The 25,903-nt window shown below is 50.7% G+C and overlaps 1 protein-coding gene across 2 annotated transcripts in view; it reads left to right on the top strand.

Annotated features, from left to right (window-relative positions):
* The window catches only part of IGF2R (insulin like growth factor 2 receptor), a 101,600-nt gene that overhangs the window by 60,309 nt on the left and 15,388 nt on the right, over nt 1–25,903 (top strand). For both annotated transcript variants that reach the window (XM_069487463.1, XM_069487465.1), the window contains 21 exons: nt 2,205–2,306; nt 3,640–3,741; nt 5,903–6,098; nt 7,231–7,401; nt 8,602–8,745; nt 8,858–9,033; nt 9,326–9,413; nt 9,900–10,115; nt 10,880–11,010; nt 11,289–11,386; nt 13,563–13,699; nt 14,731–14,921; nt 16,334–16,460; nt 16,923–17,042; nt 17,371–17,627; nt 17,879–18,097; nt 19,978–20,127; nt 22,668–22,829; nt 23,995–24,202; nt 24,545–24,691; nt 25,631–25,865. In XM_069487463.1, coding sequence (XP_069343564.1) covers nt 2,205–2,306; nt 3,640–3,741; nt 5,903–6,098; nt 7,231–7,401; nt 8,602–8,745; nt 8,858–9,033; nt 9,326–9,413; nt 9,900–10,115; nt 10,880–11,010; nt 11,289–11,386; nt 13,563–13,699; nt 14,731–14,921; nt 16,334–16,460; nt 16,923–17,042; nt 17,371–17,627; nt 17,879–18,097; nt 19,978–20,127; nt 22,668–22,829; nt 23,995–24,202; nt 24,545–24,691; nt 25,631–25,865 — 3,377 coding nt within the window. The remainder of the gene's footprint in view (nt 1–2,204; nt 2,307–3,639; nt 3,742–5,902; nt 6,099–7,230; nt 7,402–8,601; nt 8,746–8,857; nt 9,034–9,325; nt 9,414–9,899; nt 10,116–10,879; nt 11,011–11,288; nt 11,387–13,562; nt 13,700–14,730; nt 14,922–16,333; nt 16,461–16,922; nt 17,043–17,370; nt 17,628–17,878; nt 18,098–19,977; nt 20,128–22,667; nt 22,830–23,994; nt 24,203–24,544; nt 24,692–25,630; nt 25,866–25,903) is intronic.

Below are 25,903 nucleotides of genomic sequence, written 5' to 3' on the forward strand. Positions count from 1 at the left end.
TGGGGTCTGGGGAAGGAACAAGGCAGGGTCTAAGGTCTCTCAGCCTGGCAGAGTGCCAGTCTTTGGGGGTATCACTTTCTGAGCCCCAACAGTGCAAACCCCGGAGTCCATAGATGAGGAAGCTGAGGCTTTGTGTAGCTCTGGCCATGGGTGGACAAGAAAGGATGTGTGTGAAATATAGAATAAAACAGGAATAAGAAATAGGCTGAGAAGTCGAGGCAGTGATTGGGATCGCTTTTGGCTCTGAGTTCATTAGCCAGGGCTGAACAGTGGAGAAAACGATATACAAATACTTTGGGCTCATTCTGTACAGTCTCAGTTGCTTCTCATTTTAAATTGTGATAAAATATGTATCACATAAAGTTGACCATTTTGACCATTTTTGGCTTAAATACATTAAGCATGTTTATAGTGTTGTGCATCCATCACCTGTATCCCTTTCCAGAACTTTTTTTATTGTCTCAAAACCGATTGCTTTATCACTTGGAGTTTTGGTTTATACCAGGGTCCTGTGGTTTTGGGAAATTGCCAGATGGTGAGGTGAATCCAGAGTGGGGATATCGGAAGTCGTGCTCCTTAGCAGCTGAATCCTTCATGGTGCACTGGCTAAGAGCTGGTGGCAGCCTCCTCCGGGGTGGCTCAAGCGAGCCGCTGAGTCACTCTCATGCCAGCAGCCTGCAGCCCCCGGGTTCTCTTCGTCATTTGCTCACATACTATTTTGTCTAGGAGATGCTTTCTTCAGAGTTCAAAAAGAGCTCTCTTGTGCACTGGAGAATCACGAGGTTCATGCATTTGGAAAGGGGAGCTTCATTTCTCACAGGGGCTGTAGCCTCGGGCAGAAGCCAAGAGCAAGCCCTTCGAGGGAGGGTTAAAGGGACAGGAATTTATGCTGAGTGGGGTGGCCGAAGGTAGTATTTAACAAGCTGCAGGAGGAGTCATGAATATTTATGAAAGGAGAAGCATGCACATGTGCAGCTGAGCTTTATGCCACTTCATGGTCCTTTGTTCAAAAAATGGTGGCGTTGGCATGATCCGCAGGCAGTTTTCGGCCCTCTGACACGAAAGGTAACGCAGAGGACATGATGGCCCTCTGTGCACAGCCTCGGTGCACTGGCCTGAGCCCCTCCATGGCTGGCGGTCTCTTACTGGCCTGGTGGCCAGTGTGGATCCAGGAAGTAGACTCACCGAGTGAGGAAAGAGGCACATACTCAGAGTTTGCAAGTCTCAGAACTTTCACAGGTTGGAGCTCGGTCACTTCTCACAAGCACGCTGTCAGGTGGAAGGAGCTGGTGCGTTTTCATTTCACTGAGAAGCGTTGCTAAAGCTGGAGGTGGTGGGGCCTTCAGGTTAGAGAGCCTTGGTGGGAAGGGTGTGGGCTCAGGTCAGACGAGCATCGTTCCTTAGCCTGTGGCCCTGGCAGGGGTCTTAACTTCTCTGTGCCTGCTTCCTCATCTGCAGTTGTGGGTGCCTGTGGGACCTGGTTGGGGGGTCACGGTGACGTCAGCCGAGAAACGCTAGCAGAACTAGTGCAGCGCCTGGTGCATGGTGCACATCACTGTGTGAGCTGCCTTCACCATTGTGGGCATGGTGCTCGCGCAGAATGGGGGTGTGGCACGTTCGGGGCAAACTTGTGATTGAAGCACATACACAGAAGGATGCACAAATTGCAACTTAGTAACAGCCGGGTGAGTTTTCACAAATTGAACACAGCTGTACAACCAGAACATCCATCAAGGAAGAGAACATGAGCACCACCCAGATGTCCTCCTGTTCTCTCCTGTCACTTCTCAGCACCTGTCCTGACCTCTGATGTCACAGTCAGATTTGCCAATTCTTAGCTGACGTCAGTGAAATCAAACGTGCTGTCGCCTTTTGCCTCTGGCTTCCTGCATCCGACTTTTGGGGTAGAGTGTTTCTCAGCAGCGTGGACTTGGCCTCAGACCTGGGTTTGGGTCCCAAGACTCTACCATTCACTGCCAGCATGATCTCTGCATTTCTTAGCATTCCAAGCATGAGAGATATGTCTCCTCTGCAGGATGATGGGAGCAGTAGGTGATAGTGCACATTAAGTGCCCAGCTTATTGATGGGCCCATAGTAAACATTCAGTAGATTTGAGCTGTTTTTATCTACCAGACCAGCATTCTTCTGGTTAGATCAAGTTCCGTGTTACTATATTGACTCTTCCCTGGATTTGACCTTTCAGAACAGCCATCCCATCTTTTCTCTCAACTGGGAGTGTGTGGTCAGTTTCCTGTGGAATACGGAGGCTGCCTGTCCTGTTCAGACGACGACAGATACTGAGCAGGTTTGTGAGTTCTCACCTGGCCTCTCCACCCAGGTGTCCCAGCCCTGAGCTGAGCCCTGCCCCTGCTTTCTGACTCAGTTACTGCGTCACTGTCCCCTCTGTGTTGAGAGCAGGTGGCTGGGGGTCATCCTGCATTCCTGCCCCAGCCCCCACTCCCAGGTAGATCCTGGAATAAGAACCGGGTCCCTCAGTTTTACACCCCCCATCCGCCTCTTCACTGTGGATTCCTTCCTTCTCCATACCACGTCCCTTCCTTGTGGCAGTGGCATCTGGTGGACTCGGGGGGGTTCTATAGCACCACAGGGTCTGAGTAGTTGGTGGGGTACTCCACAGCTAAACCACTTCAGTGCCCATCACCCAGAGGTGAGGCCCATGGGTTTAACTGTGATCCTGTCTACAGGGTAAGGCCTGTGTGTTTTCATATGATCCTGCCTAGAGCGTAGAGCCCGTAGGTGTTAATGTGCCAGCTGAGGCTCGCAGTGCTGTGATTCCGGCACGTTGCCCAGTGTCCGCTCTGCTTCAGCCGGGTGTCCGCTGCAGCTCCAGTTCCTCCTGCTCTCGGCCCGGGTCCGCTCCCTCCCCCACGGGATGCCCCGCAGAGCGTGGCCCTGCACTGCTCTGTGATGCTCTCTCTGACCTCCCCGGGGTGGTGAGTTGCTTTCGCAGTACCGGGTATTTCCTCATGGTGGGATGTGTTTCCCTGCTGTCTCCCTCCCGCCAGGCTGCAAGCTCTTTGGCAGCAGAGAGCGTGGGTTATGCACAGGGGTGACCCAGCACGGGGTCCTGGCCTCGTAAGCACCTGGTAAGGGAAGGATGGAGGATGCCCGGCCCCCTGCTGTGGACAGTGCTTCTTGGCTGTGGCCACTGCCCCCTCCCTGCATTCAGTGGACACAGGAGGCCCAGGGCAGAATTAAGTACACCGAGAAGAGGAGAAGGAATCGTTTAAGAGTTACCTGATCATATTTTGTTACCCATCATTACCCTTAAGTGAATAACTGAGACAGAAAATGAGATTTCTAAAGATGTTTGTCTTCTTTAAAAAATTAATTAGGGGTCTCACTTTCCCCTTAGATCTGAGGCCTTATGAGGTGAGGAAAATTCAGGTAAATTTAATATCTGAGTCGGGTATTGCACTTGGTATTCTTGAGGTGCTGTGTTTGAAGAGGTTATTCCATACGTGGAGGGCTACGTTTCTGACAGGGGTTTTTAAAATAAACGGGGAAACACCATTTCGTAAAGTACATACGTGTGGGCTCTGGCGGTGCTTTGTGTTTGTCGTGCTCCTGTGGAATTGCTTTGAATGTGTCTCTTTTCCCCTTTTTGTTTCCTGTAGGCTTGCTCTATAAGGGATCCCAACACTGGATTTGTGTTTAATCTGAGCCCACTGAACAGTTCCCAGGGATACGTGCTCTCAGGCATTGGGAAGACTTTTGTGGTAAGAGCGATACAATGAATTTCCAATTTGCTTTGAGACTGGGAGAGAGAGCATTAAAGTGACCTGCAGCTGGTGACTGGGGACGCAGGTGTCCTCAGGAATTGCCCAGAGCACTGTGACAGCAGCTCTCAGTTTAGGAGGAGAGAAACCCAGATTAAGGGGGAAATGATGTAAAACTGTCACCACCGTCCTGGTACAGTTTCGTTCGACATGAAGACTGTTATTCATTGAATAATAAGTTATTCCTGATCTGTTGCTGTGTGTAGAGCAGCTGTCCCCAGAGCAGCAGCATCAGTGTCACCTTGGAACTTGTTAGAAATACAGGTTCTTGGGCCCCACCCTGGACCTCACGTGTCAGAAACTCTTGTTCAGCCAGCATTCTAGGTGGTTCTGATGCTCACTGAGGCTTGAGAACCTCTAGTCAAGAGGAATTGGTAATTATATTACCCTGTAAAGGGGAAACGACCTGGATGGCTGTGTTGTAGAATCTTGTGACAGCCCTTCTTTCATAAACAGCTCTGGTGGTATGTCTGGAGCCGTTGAGATAGAAAAACCTCCAAAACCTCCAAATTAATGCCATTCTGTTATAAACGAAGCACCGCTAGAAAGAGAAACCTTTCTAAAAATCTTGATTTTGATTTGTTTAAATGCTTGTAACAAAATCCACATTGGAATAAAAGCTTTGAAAACAGGAAGCTGGGATGAGAAAGTCTTTAAAGATTTGCATGCAGAAGAGAACTTTGTAGGTAAAATACCTCATGCAAAGGAACATACAGCTTGTCCCACAGCCAGGAGAACCCCGGAGCAGGACCTGTGTCTTCGCAGCACTTGGGCTCTGTCCCCTTCCCCACAGTCCTCCAGCATCTTCTTACAGGGATCTTTCTGTTTCATAACGTGTTCGAAAACGGCCTCTGTGTTCAAGTTAATACTAGTACCGTTTGATTTACCAAGTAGTGACTACGGAGCTTGGTTTACAGTAGGTTGCTGTATAACAAGTGTATATGACAGGTGCATAACAGGTCGGGAGAGGCAGGCAGAAACCTCCCTGAACCCTATAGAGAACATGCTAGGAGAGATGACCATGAACCCCACAGAACATGCCAGAAACAGGTCAGGGAGGCTCTGCCTTGTCCACTAGCAGGACAGTTAGGAGGTAGTATATTGTAGACAATAGACACTGACTCAGGATAAGAAAAGTAGAAACAGAGTTGATGGGAAGGGGTCTAGGGTCCCAGGCGTGGGGGCCCGGCCATCCTGTTGCTTGGCATTTCAGGCAGAGCCCCCACATTCCCCCTGCTCCGTCCTGTTGGGCTCGGCCTCCCCATGCTGCTGGAGCTGCCAGGTGGGACGTGTCTAAGCATGCCTGAACACCCCGATTGCAGTGGGGTGCAGATGCCGGGCAGAGCACAGCCAGGCACCTCTCAGCGCTGTGGTTAATGTGCAGGAAAGATCTTGAAGAAAGGAAAGGGAGTCTGCCTTTCTGTGACTGGGGACCCCTGAACAAAGCCCGTGCAGCAGCAAGAGCACTTGGTGGGCTCTAGTCCTCATTGGCCATTTCTTAGGTGGGAAACTTTGGTCTTTAAGAAAAACGCTTTCTGTAGGCAGACTGTGTATTCAGTGTCCATCAACACTGAATAGGTAGAAGTCTGTCCTTTCCGTATCTTCATTCCAAAGGGCACACTCTACTTCATACCAAGGAGCATGTTCTACTTCATTTTCACAACTACAGCAAACGTAACTGCTTTTTAATAGAATGATATCAACATCTTCAAGAAATACAAGAGCATCATTTTATATTTACTTGTGATTAACATGACTTCAATTATATGTACTTTTTGTAATTAAAAATATCATAAAATTATGGCTTATGTATATTCCCTGTATTATATATGGTACATTATTTTATGCATTTGTAGTTACAGGGCTGTATAAATGAAATGATGTACACTGCACCTTAGGGCCAATTTATGGGTGTTGCTATTTGGACTTTGATTTTTACTATATGTACTAACTTTGGGACTCAGCTGTCCACATGTGGGAAGGTTGGTAAGTTGACTAATAAATGGTAACCCAGTGGGAATTTGAGTCACTAGGGGTTTTGTCTATGGTTAAGTCACACAGCCTAAGTTCGTTTGTGTGCTTCTCGCTGTCTGGCCTGCAGTTCAATGTCTGCGGCACGATGCCAGTGTGTGGGACCATTGACGGGAAACCTGCGTCTGGCTGTGAGGGGGACACCGAGACGGAAGACCTAAAGGACCTGAGGCCGGAAAGGCCAGTGGGATTCGAGAAAAGCCTCCAGTTGTCCACGGAGGGCTTCATAACTCTCACCTACAAAGGGCCTCTTTCTGCCACCAAAGGTGAGTTCACAGCCATGTTGTTTTTGCAGCTAGCAGGGGCCCTGGCGGTTCTGTGCCTGACAGACTGTCCTCTTCCTGAGTATGTGGTGTCAGTTCTCCCCTGCTGTGGCCTGTGCCGCCCACCCTGCTCAGGAGCCTCCTCATCGGTCTTCCTGCTTTTGTCCTCTCAGAACATAGGAGTCCCCTGTTATCTGTGGTTTTGCTTTCCAAAGTCAAACGTGGTCTGAAAATATTAAGATATTTTGAGAGACAGTGAGAGAGACCACGTTCACGTTGTATTACAGTATATTGTTAAAATCTTTCTGTTTTATTGGTTATTGTTAATTTGTTGCTGTGCTTTATTTATAAATTAAACTTAATCACAGATATGTATGTATACAAAGAATCATAGTGTATATAGGGTTTACGATTTTAGGCATCCACTGAGGGTCTTGAACTGTGTCCCCCACAGATAAAGAGGGGCTACTGTAGTCTATACTCAATGCAGCAGTCAGTGATATTTTTAAAACATTAGATCATGTCACTTCTCAGCTCAGAGCCTTTTGGTGGCTCCATGTCTCACATAGAGGACAAACCAGTGCTCTCATGGTGGCCATGGGACGCCCATGACAGCTCTCTGACGTGGCCGCCCCTGCTCTTCCTGCTCGGTCCTGCTGGCCTCCCTGTTTCTGGAATGACCGAAGCCTGCCCTCCCCTCCTGAGCCTTCATGCTTGTACCCCTGTGACCAACACATCCCAGAGCAGGGGTTTTCTTCCCTTTCTTTCACTGCTGTGGGGAGGAGAGACTTAGTAATTGTTGAATTAACCAATAAATGAGAGTTAGATTGTTTTTTGATGTTTGTATTGATAAACTGATGTGGAATTTGAACATTTTCTAGAAGAGTGAGAACGCCTAGACATTAGGCTCATGGTATAAACCCATCCTGACATAGGTCACTGTCTCAACGACTTTGGCCACTTTGTGTTCAATCCAGGTCCCTTGACACAGACCTCACCACCGTGATGCCATTGAGTCAGCGAATGGCTGTGAAGATTGTGCCTGCAGTGGTGTCATCCTGGTGCCACGCTGTGTTGATGGGCTGCGTCCAGAACACTGTTCTGCTTCTTAAAATCAGGCCTTCTTGCTCCACAGGTACCTCGGATGCTTTTATCATCCGCTTTATTTGCAATGATGACGTTTACCCAGGGATCGCTAAATTCCTGCATCAAGACATCGACTCTGGACGAGGGATCCGGGACACGTTCTTTGAAATTGAAACTGCATTGGCCTGCGTTCCTTCCCCAGTGGATTGCCAAGTCACTGGTAGGCTGTGAGGTCTAAGAACTAATGGGCTTGTCAAAAGCGAGTGTGTGTGTGAATGTCCATGAAGGCGTGTGTGTATGTATGTGTGCATGCGTGTATGTGTGTGTGTATGTTTTATTTTAGAGGCTGCATGACGTTGGTGTTACATATTTTCTTTGGATGATGCCTAGAGTTATAATGTTTTTCTGGAAGAGAATCTGGACAATCAATAGTTATAAGCTATGATTTGGGATCAGTTGCTGTTTAAGAACAGAGAAGAAAACTCAGAGGAAAAAAAATCATTATTTTTTTTAATTTTTAATTTTTTAAATTTTTTTAATTCTTATTTCAGCATATTGTGGGGGTACAAAAGTTTAGGTTACATATATTGCCCTTGCCCCCCCACCCCCTCCAAGTCAGAGCTTCAAATGTGTCCATCCCCTAGACAGTGCGCATCACACTCATTATGTATGTATGCACCCATCCCCTCCCCTGCCCACATCTGCCTGACACCCCATCAGTGGTATTCCTAAATGTGCTCTTAGGTGATGATCAGTGAAACCAATTTAATGGTGAGTACATGTGGTGCTTATTTCTCCATTCTTGGGATACTTCACTTAGTAGAATGGGTTCCAGCTCTTTCCAGGAAAATACAAGAGATGCTATATCACCATTGTTTCTTATAGCTGAGTATTACTCCGTGGTATACATATACCACAGGAAAAAAAAAATTAAATGCACATGGCAGAACTGCTTATTTGAGCAAGAAAGAAAAAAAAATGGGCATTAGAACATAAGCCATGCCTTGGAAGCTGAACGGTGTCCCCAGGGTGCCTGACCTCTGTGGGTTGGCCCTGCCACCTCCATGGCAGTGGGGCTTCCTTGTAAAGGGCAGGGTTTTGTTTGTATTTTAAGAGATGGGGTCTTGCCATGTTGCCCAGGCTGGCCTCAAACTGCTGGGTTTCAAGCGATCCTGCTGTCTCAGCCTCTCGAGTAGCTGGGACTGTGGGTGCGCGCCACCACCTGGCCGTGAATGGCAGTTGTGAGGGCCGAGGGTGTGTGTGTTCCGTAGGCAAAGCCTTGCTGCCTCCTGCACGGTCCTTCTCTCTCTCGGTGACAACTGTCAGGCTCACGCCCCAGCAGTCCTTACTCAGGGTGAGAGGTGGTCCCGCAGACTAACGAGAAGGCAGAGTTTTCCAGCAGGTTTCTGTTGTGTCCCAGACTCGGCTGGAAACGAGTATGACCTGAGTGGCCTGAGCTCGGTCCGGAAGCCGTGGACTGCCGTTGACACCTCGGCTGATGGGAAAAAGAGGACTTTCTACTTGAGCGTTTGCAATCCTCTGCCTTACATCCCCGGCTGCCACGGTGAGTTCTGTGCGGTCTCTTCATTTACGTCTGTTCATACTGTTTTTGACTTAGGGCCACCCTCCCTTCCCTTCTGTTCCTCGCCCCAAAACCGTGTCTCCTGTTCTTGCAGGCAGCGCGGTGGGGTCTTGCTTAGTATCAGAAGGCAACAGCTGGAACCTGGGTGTGGTACAGATCAGTCCTCAGGTTGCGGCAAACGGATCCCTGACCATCGTGTATGTCAACGGCGACAAGTGTGGGACCCAGCGCTTCTCCACCAGGATCACGTTCGAGTGTGCTCAGATATCAGTGCGTGTTCACACCAACAATGCGTATTTTGTCTGTGGGCCGTCCCATTCCCCATGTTCCTTTAATCTCTGAATCTCCTATCCTACTGAAAACTTGCCTGTGTTTTTTGTGGATTTCTGGCCATCCCTAGGATTTGACTAGATCGTATTAGTCCCCAGGTCTTAGGTGTTTAAGAAATGCTATATATTTTGCTCGTGGAAGTTAAAGATTAGATATTAATTGTGGCTATCATTTGATTAATTTTTTAAAAAAATGAAGGGGAAAGGAAGCAAGCTGTCGGTTCATGTTACAGGGCTCCCCGACGTTCCAGCTCCTGGACGACTGCGAGTACGTGTTTGTCTGGAGAACAGTGGAAGCCTGTCCCATTGTCAGAGTGGAAGGTGAGACCTGCGGGTACCTTGTACGAGTCTTTGCAAATGTTGAAGGCTGTAGACGTTCTGAGCAACGTCCTAGGTATGAAACCCTGTGATAATGGCCACGGGTGGGATCGTGAAATGCCTTTTAGAGGGTGGGTAGGTTCTTATCCTTGAGTTTTTTATACTCTAGCACATTGCTAATTTTACCAGTAACATTTTCCTCGTGTACCCAATTGATCTGTTTTTGGCTTCTCCCACTTGAAAACACTAATGTGGGGTTTGGTTTTGTTTTGTTTGATGAAGTGGGGCTTTATTCTGGGACTGGGGCTTTTCTAGAATGCTCTTTGCCAGTTAAGGTGCAATATATATATAAACAAAATAAAATCATGTGGAAATGGTTTTTAACGCCCATTTGAAGACAGTCCTTACCTGATTAAAAACCGTAGATCTTTTTGCCTGGAAGCGTGAGTGTGTGTGTGATTGCCGGCGCCTCCCCCTGTGTTCTTGAAGGAGACAACTGCGAGGTGAAGGACCCCAGGCACGGCAGCCTGTACGACCTGAAGCCCCTGGCCCTCAATGACACCATCGTGCGCGCCGGCGAGTACAACTATTACTTCCGGGTCTGCGGGAAGCTCTCCTCGGGGGTCTGCCTCACTGGCGACAGGTCTAAGGTGGTCTCGTCGTGTCAGGAGAAGCCAGGACTGCAAGGATTTCAGAGAGTGGCAGGTACCATTGTTTTTCTGTCAGCTTTTGTTGCACAAGAATGGAATTAAAATGTTAAAATGCTGTGCTGAAGATTGCATTTCTCTTGAGTAGGAAGAATGAGTATCCTGGTAAAACAACATCAACGATATTTCTGATTTCACTTGCTTTTCTTACGCAGAATACATACTGGAGAATTTTGTTGAGAGTACGTTCATTTTATTTTTACTTAGCCATAGCAGTTACTGACTCTTAAGATCCCATTTCTTTTCTTTATTACAACATTAAGACACATGAAACTAGCGAGTAATGGGTGTTGTAAGATGGTACTTTCTAGAATTGAGTCAGAGGGGACACATTTCCTATGGGGTTTGGCTGTAGAAGTTCCAGGGCAGACTATTGGTCATCCATGCTATTTCGGCAGCTGGGCAAGATTTTCATAAGTTTAAGAACTTGTTAAAACGGAGTTGAAGTTGCTGATGAGGACATGGGCAGCCTCGGGTGCCACAGAGGAGGTGATGTTCTCTTAGCCGCCCAGGCTGAGGAGCGTTGGCACGTCATCGTGTCCCTGGTCAGCTGTCACTTTGCAACCTTGGTCAGGGAGGCCTGGTTTTATTCTTCCCGCAGTGTAATAATGTGACAAGGAACAGGTAGTGCAGTGTCAGGAGGCCAGGGGTACTTTGTCCCCTGCTCTTCAGGGTGTGTGACATGACACGTCTTAATGATAAGCTCAGCAGCCTGGAGACCCCCTGAACCAAACCTTGTTTCACGTGCTTCCTCTTGAATAGGTCTCCTCACTCAGAAGGTGACTTACGAAAACGGGTTGTTGAAAATAAACTACACTGGAGGGGACACGTGCCATAAGGTGTACCAGCGCTCCACCACCATCTTCTTCTACTGCGACCGCAGCACCCAGAAGGTGGGCGTGTGCGGCCGTCCTGAGCGGGGTCTCCGCCTCCCTCGGGCCGCTGCCGTCTGTGTACAGTGAGTCTGCCGCCAGATCTCATGGCATCTCCTGGTTAATGTAGCTTAAAATACATTACTTATGGAAAATATGTTGAAACTTTCATCAGTTTGTATAGATTTTAATGAACAGAATTATTCCTTACTGTTTTCATCCTTAAAACTCCAAAGTATGAACTAACTGAAGTTTCACATTCCCGTTTTTATACATATGCTCCATCTTAATGTTTTTAGCCGGTATTTCTAAAGGAGACTTCAGATTGTTCCTACCTGTTCGAGTGGCGGACGCAGTACGCCTGCCCACCTTTCGACCTGACGGAGTGTTCATTCAAGTAAGTTGATGTATATGCTGATGTTTCTGGACAGACTGCCTTGATACGATTTTGCTTTAATAATTAGTGGTCAGGGGATTAGATTAGTCAGTTTCCCTGCACCTCAGTTCCCTAGTGTTAAAGTGAGGAGTTGGGTTAGGTTAACTCCCAGATCCTCCATGGCTTTGAGATTCTGCAGTTATTTTGCATTAAGATGTAAAGTGGGTGGGGAAGTGCCTGGGGCTGGAGCATAACACTGGAGGCTGCGTGCACACGTGGGTCACACGTGTGAGTGGGGGACGTGGGTCGGGCGCCACGTGTGGCTCCCGAGATGGGGTGGAAGCTTCTTCCACAGACTCTTTCTTAGAACTTTACCAGGGAGGCACCTCGGGGCCTGTCCCTGGAGATTTTGTTTTTGTAGCTCTGCAGTTCTGCATTTTGCAGGAATGCACTGACAGTTGTGATGTGTGATAAGCCACCCTGTGTGTGACCACTTAGCCACCACGTACTTTCCTGCGGAGAAGTGCAGTCCTTTCTGTGTTTCCTTCTAGCCTTTGTCCTGTTGTGTCATCTGGTTCTAGGTGAAATCATAATTTAAGTTTTAGTAATGTTGTAAGTGCATACATTTAATAATTTATGTTTAGGTAAAGTCATAATTTTAGTAATATTACTGTTTCCAGTGGGCGTGAACTATTCTGAGCGGGTGCCCTGGTTCACTTAGCTGTCGTCTTGCTGCCTTTGGAGGCTGCCTTCAGTTTTCTGATGTTTATGTACAGGGAGTAAAGTTACGATTTTTTTTTTATACACAAAACTTTTTTCCTAAAAACATTTTTATGCCAAATTTTTTAAAGTAGAATTAAGTCAAAGGAGACTTTTGTAATCGGTTACATTAAAAGTTAATACATGTTTATTGTAAGTAATTAATTGAGAGTACAAAAATGTGTGAGGGGAGATTTCCCCCACCCCAACCCCTCACCTTGGCTGCCCCCCACCTTTGACCCTATCTTCTTGTCGTTCTTTGTGGAACGTCTGTAACTGTGAGTGGTGCCCACACCCCATCGTCAGCCTCTGGCATCTGCCGAGTCTGTTGCAGAAGGCGGAGGCTGTGACCACAGGCGCCGGCCTCCTCTCCTGTCTGCCCTGCCTGCTTGCCTCGGTTCCACTGCCATTTCTCCTGCTGGACACCGTGAGGGCATCAGCGCGTGTGCTCTGAGCTGTTTCTTGTTCCATTGCCTCCGGGCATCCCTTCCCGTCTTCCTGCCTGCTGGCCTTCCTCCTGCTCCTGCTGTCCCACAGCCACCCCAGGGCTCACGCCTCTGCCCTCGCCCACCTTCGACTGGTCTCTCACAGTAATTGCACAGTCCCGTTCAGATACGAGCCCAGCCGTGTCACTCTTTTGCTGAAACTTCAGTGCATCGATCGTCCATCTCAACGGAGGCCCTACCTGTATCACCCCTGCGCATCTCTAACCTCACCCCTGCGGTCTCACTCCCTCACACTGACAGTGCTCCAGCCACACGGGCTCCTTGCTTTTCTTTGAATGCACCAGGCTTGCTGTGCCGCAGGCCCTTTGCTTGTGCTGTTCTGCCAGGGCGCTCGGTGCTGGGTGCCAGGAGGATTAGCCCTTCGTTTCTTTCAGAGTTTGTTCAAAGGTCACCTTCTCAGAGTGTGTGTCTTGCTCCCCGTTAATGCTGTGCCTGGCACATGGTTGGTTCTCAGTCACTTTTGGGATTTGTGTAGTTAGTGAACCTTCAGCCCGAGCAGAAAGGTCACCACAGCCCATTTTTATTTCAGCGACCATGGGTGGCCTCAGGGCTGGACAGCAGGTGGCCTGCGTGGGCTGTGCTGGGGTGGCCGTGCTGTATGTGCCGAGCGTCTTCGCCGCTCCCGGCTGTCGCTGGCGAGCTCTGCTTCTCACTGGCTGGGGCGCGGACAGCACACACCTTCAGATTTGGTTTCTTGTTAAGACTTAATTTTGTTAAAGCGAGTCTTAAAGTTTCCTGAACTTGAAGTTGTGTCATTGCTGACTGACTGGGTGTGAGAGAGAGAGGAGTCTAGCGCAGAGTTCTGTCCCTGGGCGAGACATGATTCATAATGCCAAGGGCACACCTGCCTGAAGGACTTGGGTCTTCCCGGAGGAGTGCTCGGTTTACCTGGCGCACAGCCGAGCCTGACCGCAGTGTCCTCTTCCCTCCAGAGACGCGGCTGGCAACGCCTTCGACCTCTCGTCCCTGTCGAGGTACAGTGACAACTGGGAAGCTGTCACTGGTACGGGGGCCACGGAGCACTACCTCATCAACGTCTGCAAGTCTTTGTCCCCACAAGCTGGCACCGGTGAGAGAGGGACCCTGGGGGGACGGCTGGTCCGGGACCTATGGGGAAGGGCGAGTAGGAAGGGCGTTGTTTGGAGGTGTTTTATCTCTGCACCATGTCAGTGGTTTGGCCAAGGAGCAGCAGGAGGAGCAGTGATTTGAGGGTCCTAACTACTGGTCCCTGGTGTGGCGCAGGATAGATTGTCACTCAGGACTCTGCTGGGAACAGCGTAGCTATTTTGGAACAGGGGAGGTGGATATTGATGGAAATGGAGGTGGTGGCAAGTAATTCTCTTCAGAAGGGCAGGAGATCCAGTGCGTGCCTGCTGTTTTATCGACGGCAATGTGGGCAGCCCTTTGGTGACTCGGGACCAGCATGCCCAAATCCTTAGTGCCTGGGCTGAGACCAGAAGCCAGTTGTGCATCTGGGACCAAGAGGAGTTCCCAGGGAACTTGATACCACCCGTGGCCTCTTAGAGTCCTAAAGATGAAACGTCCCATTTTTGTGGCATTTAATACAACCCACCCACATGTCGTGTCATTTTCGTGCTCTGTGTGGGTTGAAACCGTGGGCCCACTTCCCCTTGCTGAGTCTTGCTGGGCAGGCTGTGACACTGTGGTTCACACCCGTGGTGTGGGACTATGTCTTTACCCAGAACAGATGGCACAGATGGTTCAGGGACTGGGAAGTGGGCAAAGTTCTTGGTAACTTCTTGAATAGAGAGGGCATGAATGTGGGCCGTTGAGAATGTTCCATTGGCTCCCTTGAGGAATCAGCTCCATCATCTGTGGGGTTCAGGAGTAATTTTAGACTGTTGTATCTGGGATCCCCCATCACACCCTATGCCTGTCCCGATCCACTTGTGGTAAAACAGCATTGAGATGAGTGAGAACTGACGTGGTGTCATTGTCGTCTGACTGGTGTGGCAGAAGTAGCCTTGGAGTGCCCGTTACAAGTTCTGCAGCACGTCTGCCATGACTTCCCGGGTGAAGTTCTGTTCTAGACTGAAGGGCCACTGAAGGTGACTCTTACTCATACCTCGTGTGTTGCAGAGCCGTGCCCTCCAGAAGCGGCTGCGTGTCTGCTGGGTGGCTCCAAGCCCATGAACCTTGGCAGGGTGAGGGACGGGCCTCAGCGGATAGATGGTGTGATCGTCCTGAAGTATGTCAATGGCGACTCGTGCCCAGACCAGATTCGGAAAAAGTCCACCACCATCCGGTTCACCTGCAGTGAGAACCAAGTGGTAAGGGACAGCCCCTGCTGTAGCTCTGGGAAGAGCCCAAATCCTACTGTCAGGGAAACCCATGTCCTAACGGGGATGCAGGCTGTAGAGGTCGGGATGACACAGCTTAACGGAGGGTGAGAGCCCAGCGTCGCCTCAGCCTGCAATCTGGGGACACACCCCCTCTGGCTCCTTAGACGCTTCCCCTGGCAATTCTAGTCTCAAATTCAGTTGGCTCTTTTTAGCATTTGACTGAGATCCCCCAGAGGCTGTAGAGGAACTGACAGCATGCCCTGTCTTCACGGAGTCAGCTTGAGAAGAGCAAGAAGGTTGGACAGACCCAGGTCAGAGGTGGCGCCTCCACTTCCTGGCCACGTAATTTGGTTAATTACTCAGGCACTCCACATTGTTTGCCCAGTAATAACGAGGTGTGCCTGTCTTGCCAGTTGTGGTGGGGATTCCAGAGAAGAGGTAGGAAGTGCCAGGCGTCATTTCTGGCAGGTGCACAGTTGCTGGGGCGAGTCTTCCCCTGCTCGGTTGAGATGTGGTTCAGCAGGTATTGACTCTGTGAGTGGTTTCCATGCTGTGAGATTGAGGGCAGCCCCATGTGCTGATGTGCTCAGGGCTGTAGCTGTGTTGGGTGCTCACTCAGGCTGGCTGCCTGCTCTCCCTGCCGTCGGCTGCAGCAGCAGGAGAGCTGGACAAGGGGAGCGCCAGGCGCCCAAGGCCTGCTCTCTCGCCTGGAGTGGCAGCGAGGTTTCCTCTTGGGAAGACCGTGCAGAGGCTCTGCCCAGATGTGAGGGCCACTGGGCGCTGGAGGCCGGGCCCCCAAGGGCTCTGGCTCCTGGCTGAGCAGGCAGGCTTGTGGCTCAGGGTGCCCGGAGGGTGCACTGCGGGAGGGCGTGCTGGGAGTAGGGTGCAGAGCTTTCCCAGGGTTTATCCAGGACGGAGGGTGCCGCTGAGTGAGTCTCTCCGACCCTGTGGTGACGTGAGCAGAGCAGCCTTGGCCTGAGGAGTGGGAGGATCCACAGAACTAACAGGGAGTGTGCTTGGAGGGTCTTTGTTTCGACCGTGTAACAGATTTTAGCTCATGTGTCTTCAGAATGTCACCCGTTGTCTTCTCACTGGTGTCTCCTGGCGGCCCCCTGCATTCTTGGCCCTGCTGTCTGCACCGTCTTGTGCCTCAGCCTGAGGAGCCCTCCTGGCCCTCCCCGGATTCTGGCTCTGGGTGGTTTCACTTCCCTGTGGTGCTAAGCCCACGATGGCACCCCAGGAGCACGTTCTGACCCTTTGCTTTCCTAATCTGCACCTTGTCCCCAGAAGACACTGAGTCAGAAATCCCATGTGCTTATGAGTTCTGCAGAGCAGCTTCGCCGTGGTTTAGCTGAGTCGAACTTGAGATCCCCTTGGGGCCTGTCTGTGCTTGTTTGTAGAACTCCAGGCCCATGTTCATCAGCGCCGTGGAGGACTGTGAGTACACCTTCTCCTGGCCCACGGCCGCCGCCTGTGCGGTGAAAAGCAACGTGCACGACGACTGCCAGGTCACCAACCCCAGCACAGGTGAGGGGCAGTGCTGTCACCAGCCCCGGCTCAGGCGAGGGACCAGAGGAGCCGTGCATAGCAGCACCCTGGGCAGAAGTGTCCGTGGTGTGTGTGGCGCACTGGGCCTTTCTCTGGATGGGCCAGGACGCTTGCGCTGTCCTCTGTGCTGGGCACCCAGAAAGGCAGGGGGCGTTCCACGGGCAGTGAGAGGGACGCTGTCGGGTTCTCCCCGTGCCTGGGGAGTCCTAGGGCCGCTGCGCTATGGCCCCAGAGCAGAGGGTGCTGGGAGCCACCATCTTTTGGGGGAGGATGGGCCGTCTCCTGAATTTGGGCACTGGCGTCTCCTGATGCGCACTAGCTGGTTGGAGCAGTGTCGGTGAAGGGGCAGTGAGTTGTGGTGAGATTCAGAAGTCCTAACGCTAGCAGCGTCCTTGTGTGAGCCTGCTGGGGTCACCGTGTCCCCCCACTTCCGTCTCACAGGACACCTGTTCGATCTGAGCTCCTTGAGTGGCAGGGCAGGATTCACAGCCGCCTACAGCGAGAAGGGGCTGGTGTACATGAGCATCTGTGGGGAAAACGAGAACTGCCCTCCCGGTGTGGGTGAGTGCCTCGGCTCCTTGAGTATCGCCTGGCTCCCCCCGTCCCGGGGCTGTCCCCATCGTGACCTCGTGCTGATGGCAAAAGAGATGAGTAGAGCCAAGGTCAAACATCTTCGTCTCGGTGGCCATCAGCCAGCATGGGGGACGTGGGGCTGGATATGTGACGAAATACTAAATGTGTAACGTTGGCGAAAGCCATACTGGATGCTCGAAATTACGAGTGATAGCGTGAAATTGACAGTCTGGGTGTGTGGAAAGTTCTCATCAGCAAACGGGCCACCGAGTCCATGGCCGTGTGCTTTTCCCTCCACTCTTCCCTTGTGGCGCAGGGGCCTGCTTTGGTCAGACCAGGATCAGCGTCGGCAAGGCCAGCAAGAGGCTGACCTACGCGGACCAGGTCCTGCAGCTGGTGTACGAGGATGGGTCCCCTTGTCCCTCCAAATCCGGCCTGAGCTACAAGAGTGTGATCAGCTTTGTATGTAGGCCTGAGGCTGGGCCGGCCAACAGGCCCATGCTCATCTCCCTGGACAAGCAGACGTGCACCCTCTTCTTCTCCTGGCACACGCCGCTGGCCTGCGAGCAGGCGGTGAGTCAAGAAGTCCCTGCCCGGCTCCGCCCGGGCCCTGTGCTGGGGTCACCAGCTGACCTTGTCCACTCCGATTGTCCCAGCTACCAAGTTGACCAGAAGTGCCTGATGCTGTGTGATGTAGCACTTTGAGACTTTAACCTACCCTTTGTGCTTTTTTGTTGTCGTTAGGCTTTTAAATTCTTATGTGACTTAATGGTGATTAAGAAAATTTTGGGGGCGACTCCAATGCAGTCTTTCCTATTTAACAGACGGAATGTTCCGTGAGGAACGGAAGCTCTATCATTGACTTGTCCCCTCTCATCCACCGCACTGGCGGGTATGAAGCGTACGACGAGAGTGAGGATGATGCTTCCTACACCAGCCCCGACTTCTACATCAACATCTGCCAGCCGCTGAACCCCATGCACGGGGTGCCGTGTCCCGCTGGAGCCGCTGTGTGCAAAGTCCCTGTGGACGGTCCCCCCATAGTGAGTGTGGGAAACAGGGGATGGAGACGATTTTTGCAAGACATTTAGCAATAACCTTCATGTTGTGTTTCTTGCTTTCCAGGGAGTGTCACTCAGAATGGAGAAATTAGCTGGGACTGGTGTGTTCTGGGTGCTCTAGGGGAAGAGTACGGCAGGGGTTTGTGCGTTGAACTGTTGGTAGCTGTTGGTAATGGTAGCCAGCAAGTATTTGAGCTGTGTAAGACAACGTGAACATGTATTATAGATACTTTTTTCATGTGTCATGGTAGGAGCCTCAGAGTTGACCCTAATCAAGAGAAGTTTTTAGGTGAAGTGGCAAGAAAACACGTTGGCATGGCCTGGTTTCTTTGTCTGAAATGCTTGTCTTGTGCATTTAAAGCACTGGTGAAATGCAAGCACTTTCTTTGGTAACATGCTATAATTAAGGGCAAAAGCAGGCTTGCTGGTAGCTAAATATTCTGCTTTGAAAGCTTTGGCTTTATGCTAGCATTTTTTTGATATAGATTTAGATCTTTAAAAATTGTCTCCATGAGTTTTATTAATATTTTGTTAAATCTTTGGCGTGTTTCAGTACTTGACATGTATCTTGAAAGTTGTCTGTGTTTCTATCTGTGGCCACAGTATGAGGTGTTTTTTTCTTTCTTTTTTTTTTTTTTATTTTTTAAAGACAGGATCTTACTCTGTTGCCCAAGCTGGAGGGCATTGCCTGGTCATAGCTCACTGTAACCTGTAACTCCTGGGCTTGAGCAATCCTCCCGCCTCAGCCTCCTGAGTAGCTGGGACTACAGGCATGCGCCACCATACCCAGCTAATTTTTTTTGTATGTTTTCGTAGAGATGGGGTCTCGCTCTTGCTCAGGCTGATCAAGTGATCCTCCCGCCTTGGCCTCCCGAAGTGCTGGGGTTACAGGTGTGAGCCACCACGCCCAGCTGCAGTGTGCGTTTAACAGAGTTGCAGCTGTGTGCTTGGGAGGCCTGGGTAAATCGGACCTTCACAGGAAGCCTCTGGTAGCATCCTCTGACAGTGTGGGTTCGGGGTCCTCCATAGTGAATTGTTTTCTGGGAGGTCCGATCTGCTGTATTTTCCTGCTTAGCCAACCTTGGTCAGGTTTTAAAAATTATAGTAAGTTCTTTAATTGGAGAGGGTGTTGTGTCATGTGGCGTGAACATGTCCCACAGTGATGAGTGCAGAGCGTTGCAGCTGAGAGCAAAATCATGGGGAAGATGCACATGTGTGAATACACACGCTCACGCATACGCACACACACGCATTCATCACACACACCATTCCTGGCCACTCACCTTCATTCATTTATTCACTGAAAAATATTTACTGAGCAGCCACTGTGTGTCAGGTTCTGTGATAAGCAATGAAAGTCAACAGTGAACATCTGTCCCTGTCCCCAAGGACACACCTGACAGGGACTGCCATGCCAGGTGAATGAACATTCCCGGGGCAGCGTCAGGTGGTGGGGAGATGTTTTGTCAGGTTCCTGCCTTCCACTGGCAGGTGATGGAGGACTGAGTAGCTTTTTTTTTCTTATTTTCTAAGAGGCAGGGTCTCACTCTGTCACCCTCAGTATGACTAGGGAGAGGTATTCCTATTGCCTAGAATCCTGAAAATCGAATATGCATAGGAATAGAATCTACCTTACTTAGAACTAACATTGGGATCAAAACTAATAAGCACCAGTGTACAGAAGTTCCTCTGTAGCATCTTAATGTCAAGACCTCTTACTTGAGTTGGTGTTAACTCAATTTTTTAGATGCTGCTCGTTTTCAGAACTGACAAGGTCTGGTTTTTATGATTCTGTATTCGCTTTTACTCCACTAACCTTGGGAACAATTAATTTCCTGAAATACTGTTTGTTCTTTGCTTAGGATATTGGCCGGGTCGCAGGACCTCCAATACTCAATCCGGTAGCGAAAGAAGTTTACTTGAATTTTGAAAGCAGCACTCCCTGCTTAGCAGACAAGCATTTCAACTATACCTCCCTCATCGCGTTTCACTGCAAGAGAGGAGTGAGCATGGTAAGTGTGCCACCCGCGGCCATCTAGAGTCTAGACGCTGGAACACAGATTAGTGAGCTGAGGCCGGACGACCAGAAAGCGCACTTCAGTCCAGGCAGCTCCTCAGTCTGCCGTGGATGACATGGGACATCAGCGGTGCGTCTGAGTAATTTAAAACCATTTAATTGAGGACCAAGTAGGCTCACCCTCAGTTAAAAGCACATCGAGGCCGGGCGCGGTGGCTCACGCCTATAATCCTAGCACTCTGGGAGGCCGAGACGGGTGGATCGCTGGAGGTCAGGAGTTCGAGACCAGCCTGAGCAAGAGCGAGACCCCGTCTCTACTAAAAATAGAAAGAAATTATATGGACAACTAAAATATATATATACAAAAAATTAGCCGGGCATGGTGGCACATGCCTGTAGTCCCAGCTACTCGGGAGGCTGAGGCAGTAGGATCGCTTAAGCCCAGGAGTTTGAGGTTGCTGTGAGCTAGGCTGACGCCACGGCACTCACTCTAGCCCGGGCAACAGAGTGAGACTCTGTCTCAAAAAAAAAAAAAAAAAAAAAAAAGCACATCGAAGCTTGCTATAATGTAAAACCATGGGACATTTTTTTTTTTTTACTATGACATTACTGATTTTATTCTTACTGGGAAATTGGACTTATGGGCAGCTATAATCATTCAGGACGTAGCTCAAAATATACAAGTTAGCAAGTAACAAAAGATCTCTGGAATCAAAATGGCTACAAAGTAGTACTTTTACTTAACGAAGGTCATTGGCTTCAGTTTTATGTGTGTGTTAAATATATATTAATGATATCAACATCCATTATAATGAGTACATTTTGTTATAAAGAGTTTTTGCAACGTTTTCTCCTGATCCCCTCTGAATAGGAGATAAGTTGGTAAGTTACAGTCTCCAGTGATTCAGGGCAGCTTGGCGGTGGCAGAGCTGGTCCCAGCCTGCCGCGTGGAGGGACAGCCCTTTGCTCCACAGCCCCCTCCGTGCTTCTGACATCTCTGAAGCTCTGGAAACTTGGGAATCCTTTGACATGAATGAACTAAGGCTGTTTGTGGCTGGTATTTGTCCCGCCTAATGTGAATATTCATACCTCTGCTGCAGAAATACTAATATGCTTGATTAAAGGATCTGGGGTGCACGTGTGTGTCTGTTATGCAGTATAAGTAATATATCCCAAATTGCCTCTTAAAATCCTAAACATGATGGATCGCAAGGCTCATCTGACCCCAAGGAGTTCAGGTGATAGATTATGACCTGCTATGTCTTATGGTTCCGATAAAGATGACTTTCTGATGTTTTGGCCTGTGGCAGGTTTGTAAAGCCTGCTCCAGGCCTGCTGGCCTTGGGTCTGTCGGCAGTAGCGGGAGGTGGCCTGGCAGCCACCTCACGATGAGGAAAGTACAGTAACTGAGAGAGAGGAGGAGAAAAACCAACACCTCTGCCATGTAGGCTGCTCTGTATAGAGGCCCAAAGCAGCTCAGAGCCCTTGGACATGTCCCCGTTCGTGACTCTTTGAATGTGATGACAGTCCTTAGCAAGGACAGGACAGTGAAGCCGTCCGTGTTCAGTCAATTCCTGTCACGTATTTGTGTGTGTGTCTGCGTTTTTATATAGGTGTGTCTGTTTATGCCTCTACAGACAAGCAGTGTAAGACAGCGTGGACTTAACCTCTACAGGGGCTTCTGTTTCCAACAGCATTCCGTTGTTTAGGGGAGATACTTCAGCTCTCCCTGAGACCCGCCTCCTCGCAAGCTACCCGTGCGTCCCTCTCCCTAGCAGAGAAGCACGCGGAGCCCTGCTCAGACTGTGCCTGCACAGAGCCAGTGAGCCGGAGCGGTTTTAGTTCATTCTGGGCAGCTGCGCCTTGAGAGTGATCAGTATTTACTTGTTTTTAGAAACATGGTGTCTCCCACTGAATGTATATTCCATTTTCAGAAAGATTATAAAGAGATTCTCCTCCCTGGTGGTTTTCATCTTCAATGGAAGTACTTTTACCACTTGTATCATAGGAAAAAAGACACTTCACAGCAATTAAAAGTGAAATTCCCAACCAGCTGCTTCATCTGCTTTCGTTGCTGTTGCAGAGGGAGGGGACAAAGGAATCCATTCAGGAATACTTGGCCTATGGAATATCTGGCCGAGTGGCATCTTGCCCCCTTTGTAAATATCCCCAGTTTCTAGAAACGGTGGCATGAAGACCCTGGTTGTGATGGAAGCACTTGCTTCCTTTGCAGAGAGTGTCTCGATTTCACAGACTTCGCTTTTATGACATTTACAGACCTCCCATTTCTTCCTTCGAGCCTGTGGCATAGAACTCTGAGGGTCTGTTTCTCTTAAGTAAAGGATGGTGACCTGGAGTTAGCCAGGGAGTTCCAGAGTGCATGGGGCAGGGTCAGAGGTGCCTGTTGTGCCCAGGACAGCGCTGGTCCCCCAGCTGCTTTGTCCCTCCCCTCCTGTGGGTCCTCGTAGGGTGCAGCAGGAAGCCGCTGTCCCTGCAGTGCGGGATTTTAAAGGCCTGTGCTCTTCTGGACAACAGGGGACGCCGAAGCTGTTAAGGACCAGTGAGTGTGACTTTGTGTTCGAGTGGGAGACACCGATCGTCTGTCCTGACGAAGTGAGGACCGAGGGCTGTGCCCTGACAGACGAGCAGCTGCTCTACAGCTTCAACCTGTCCAGCCTTTCCAAAAGCACCTTTAAGGTAAGGCCATGCGCCTGAGCCTCGCCGGGCGGGTGTGCTCCACGACTCGGTGGCCACCACCGCGAGGCTGCCTGGAGTGTTTCAGGTGACGCGGTGTCTGTGGCCATCAGAGTGTGTGACCACTCTGGCAGCACACGAGTGCTGGCTTTCACGTGGGGTGCACGGGAGCGGCACATCGGGAAGGTTTCTGGACTGTGTGGCTGAGCACAGCTGATCCTTGGCCTTGGACCTCACGGGTCGGGGTGTTTCTGTGCTTCAGACTTTGTGAGCATCAAGTGACCCAATGAGGGGGCAGGCGGACCTTTCGTATCAGATGAGAGCAGGCAAGGCGGCTCAGGGACATGTGTATAACACACACCCGCAGCGTCAGGGCCATGTCTGGTGTGGCTGGCCAGAGTCCGTGGGGAATTCCTCTGTCTCCAACCTGGCTTTAAGATAGAGGCAGCTGTTTGCTGCCCACAGAGGTGATAGGTGGAGGGAGCTAGGGGGTGCCCCCGACTCAAGAAGCATTTGGGCATGTGACTTGGTGTCTGTCATGCCAGGTGGAGCCCTTGTGCACATCACTGTGGACTGTTGGCCACATCATGGTCACGGTCATTGGTGGTGGGGGCCCCTGAGCCTGGGGATCTAGATGTGGCCAGGTCATGCCAGTATCTGGACCAGGCTGCACCATCCCAGCACCTGTCTGGGCGTGGCAGCTCTGAGTTTTGGGCTCAGGTGCCAGGTGCACAGCAGCTGGGAGCCTGCGGGGGCACAGCAGGTGAGGTGGCAAGGCTGCCTGTCCACGTGGGGTCTCTGCTCTGCTCACTGATGTGCTCAGTCCTCACGACACCCCATTGCACAGGCAAGGAAATGTGGGCTTCAGGAAGGTGGGCTGAGCTGCAGGGCCCTGGCTGAAGAGGACAGGCAGGGCCGTGGGTGCCAGCAGTGGGCTGCCTGGGCCGCTAGGGGCAGCAGGATGAGCAGGGAAGCTGGGCCCGAGCTGGCGGGAGGCTCCCGGAGGGCTTCAGGCCTGGAGAGAGAGGGAGGGTGAGTGCGTTCAGATGACACAGCAGAGCTGCACTTTCCCCAACACGCCTCCAGCGGCAGTGACGGTTCTCTCTCCCCCTGGAGATCCAGGTGCTGTCGCTCTGCTCACAGCCACGCATGACGTTTTTCTGTCCAGGTGACTCGAGACTTGCGCACGTACAGCGTGGGGGTGTGCACCGCGGCTACCGGGCCCGACCAGGGAGGCTGTAAGGACGGCGGCGTGTGTCTGCTCTCGGGGAGCAAGGGAGTGTCGTTTGGACGGCTGGCATCCATGAAACTGGATTACAGGCACCAGGACGAGGCGGTCATTTTAAGTTACGTGAATGGTGATGTTTGTCCTCCAGGTAAAGATTTGCAGTGGCATAAATTTTAAATCCATAGACTGAGCAGCGGGAAAAAACTGAGGAACAAAGCTCCAAAATCCTACAAATGCTGAAAGCTTGGATTTGAATATGAAACATGACGTTATCATCCTCCTGGGTGTGAATGCTCATGCTTTGAATCCCACCACGTTCTACCAGTTGCCTGTTAAGGTCTCCTAGGGGCTCCTGGCTGTCACGCTTGGGTTTAGGGTGGGCAGCTTCCTCGGGCCCCTTTGTGTATGTTCTTGGGTGATGGTGCCTGGTGAGGCACCGCTGACGTCATACTGGTCATCTGGATTATTCAGACGTTCTTCTTCTTTCCAGAAACGGACGAAGGTGTCCCCTGTGTCTTCCCCTTCATATTCAACGGGAAGAGCTACGAGGAGTGTGTCGTGGAGGGAAGGGCGAAGCTCTGGTGCAGCACGACTGCAAACTACGACCGGGACCGCGAGTGGGGCTTCTGCAGACACTGTGAGTGGGAGGCTCTGCGTCCCAGCAAGGCCTGGTGCAGGGGACCCTCGACACACTCCGGGTTGATTCATGCTGAGACCTCTGTGGATGTTCAAGTCAAGGGCAGGAATTCTGTTGCATGAAACGTTTTCTCGTTAGGGCTGTTTCCCGCAGAGAAACATTTCGGTCGCTCCACGGTAACCCTGGGTCACCGTATCTGTGGACCACGCAGTAGGGCCGCAGGGAGCTGCCGGGCTGGGTGGCTAGCTGGGCCCACTCACTAGCTGGCTTGTGTCCACCTGCCAGTTTTCAGCCCTCGTGATTCAAATTCATGTCTGAGCAAAATGACTGCCTATCGTGGGTCTTCAGGGTCTAGTGGGTATTCAGGAAACCCAGGGGACTCATTCATTGCCCTGTGGCAGGCACGAGGAGGGCTTTGGTTCATGGTGAGCTGACCCTGGCGCCCTCGCTCCTGGGATGCTTAGAGTTGAACATCACGGGAGGATCCTACTAACGTGACGTGCGTTCCCCAGGACAGTAAGATGGGATAAATGCATGAAAAATCATGTAATTCTTATAAACGACCAGGGAACAAATTGGGACATTTTAAGGAACCACAGATGTTAAATTTATAAGGGACTGACTATAGTTTTGGGGCTTATTTTGACAAAACATTATTCCTGGCTCATTGAGCATCACTCAGGTTTTTGGGTAATAGTAGGTATTGCGTTATTTTAACTTTTGTGATTGTTAGTACACGATCAGATATTGAACACCTGCCTACAGGGAACTGTGCCCCTGCCATGGGGTTAAGACACGGTGCCCGAGGGAGCCTGATCTGTTTGGAGTTAGGATGCGCGTGCGTGAAACAAAGTGCCGGGCGGCCGGGGCAGCGCGGGGAGTGGGCAGACGCTGAGTAGTCAGGGGGTGCTGACCCTTCCCACGCCTGCCGCCCCTCAGCAAAAAGCCACCGGACTTCTACGATCATATTTAAGTGCGATGAAGATGAGGACATTGGAAGGCCACAAGTCTTCAGTGAAGTTCGTGGGTGCGAGGTGACATTTGAGTGGAAGACGAAAGTCGTCTGCCCTCCCACGAAGATGGAGTGCAAATTCGTTCAGAAGCACAAGACCTACGACCTGCGGCTGCTGTCGTCCCTCACCGGGTCCTGGTCCCTGGTCCATGAGGGAGCCTGGTGAGTGCCCTTCCCCGCTGGCCCGCACGTGACACGCG

The sequence above is a fragment of the Eulemur rufifrons genome, chromosome 15 (assembly GCF_041146395.1).
Source record: "Eulemur rufifrons isolate Redbay chromosome 15, OSU_ERuf_1, whole genome shotgun sequence".
NCBI classification, from domain to species: domain Eukaryota; kingdom Metazoa; phylum Chordata; class Mammalia; order Primates; family Lemuridae; genus Eulemur; species Eulemur rufifrons.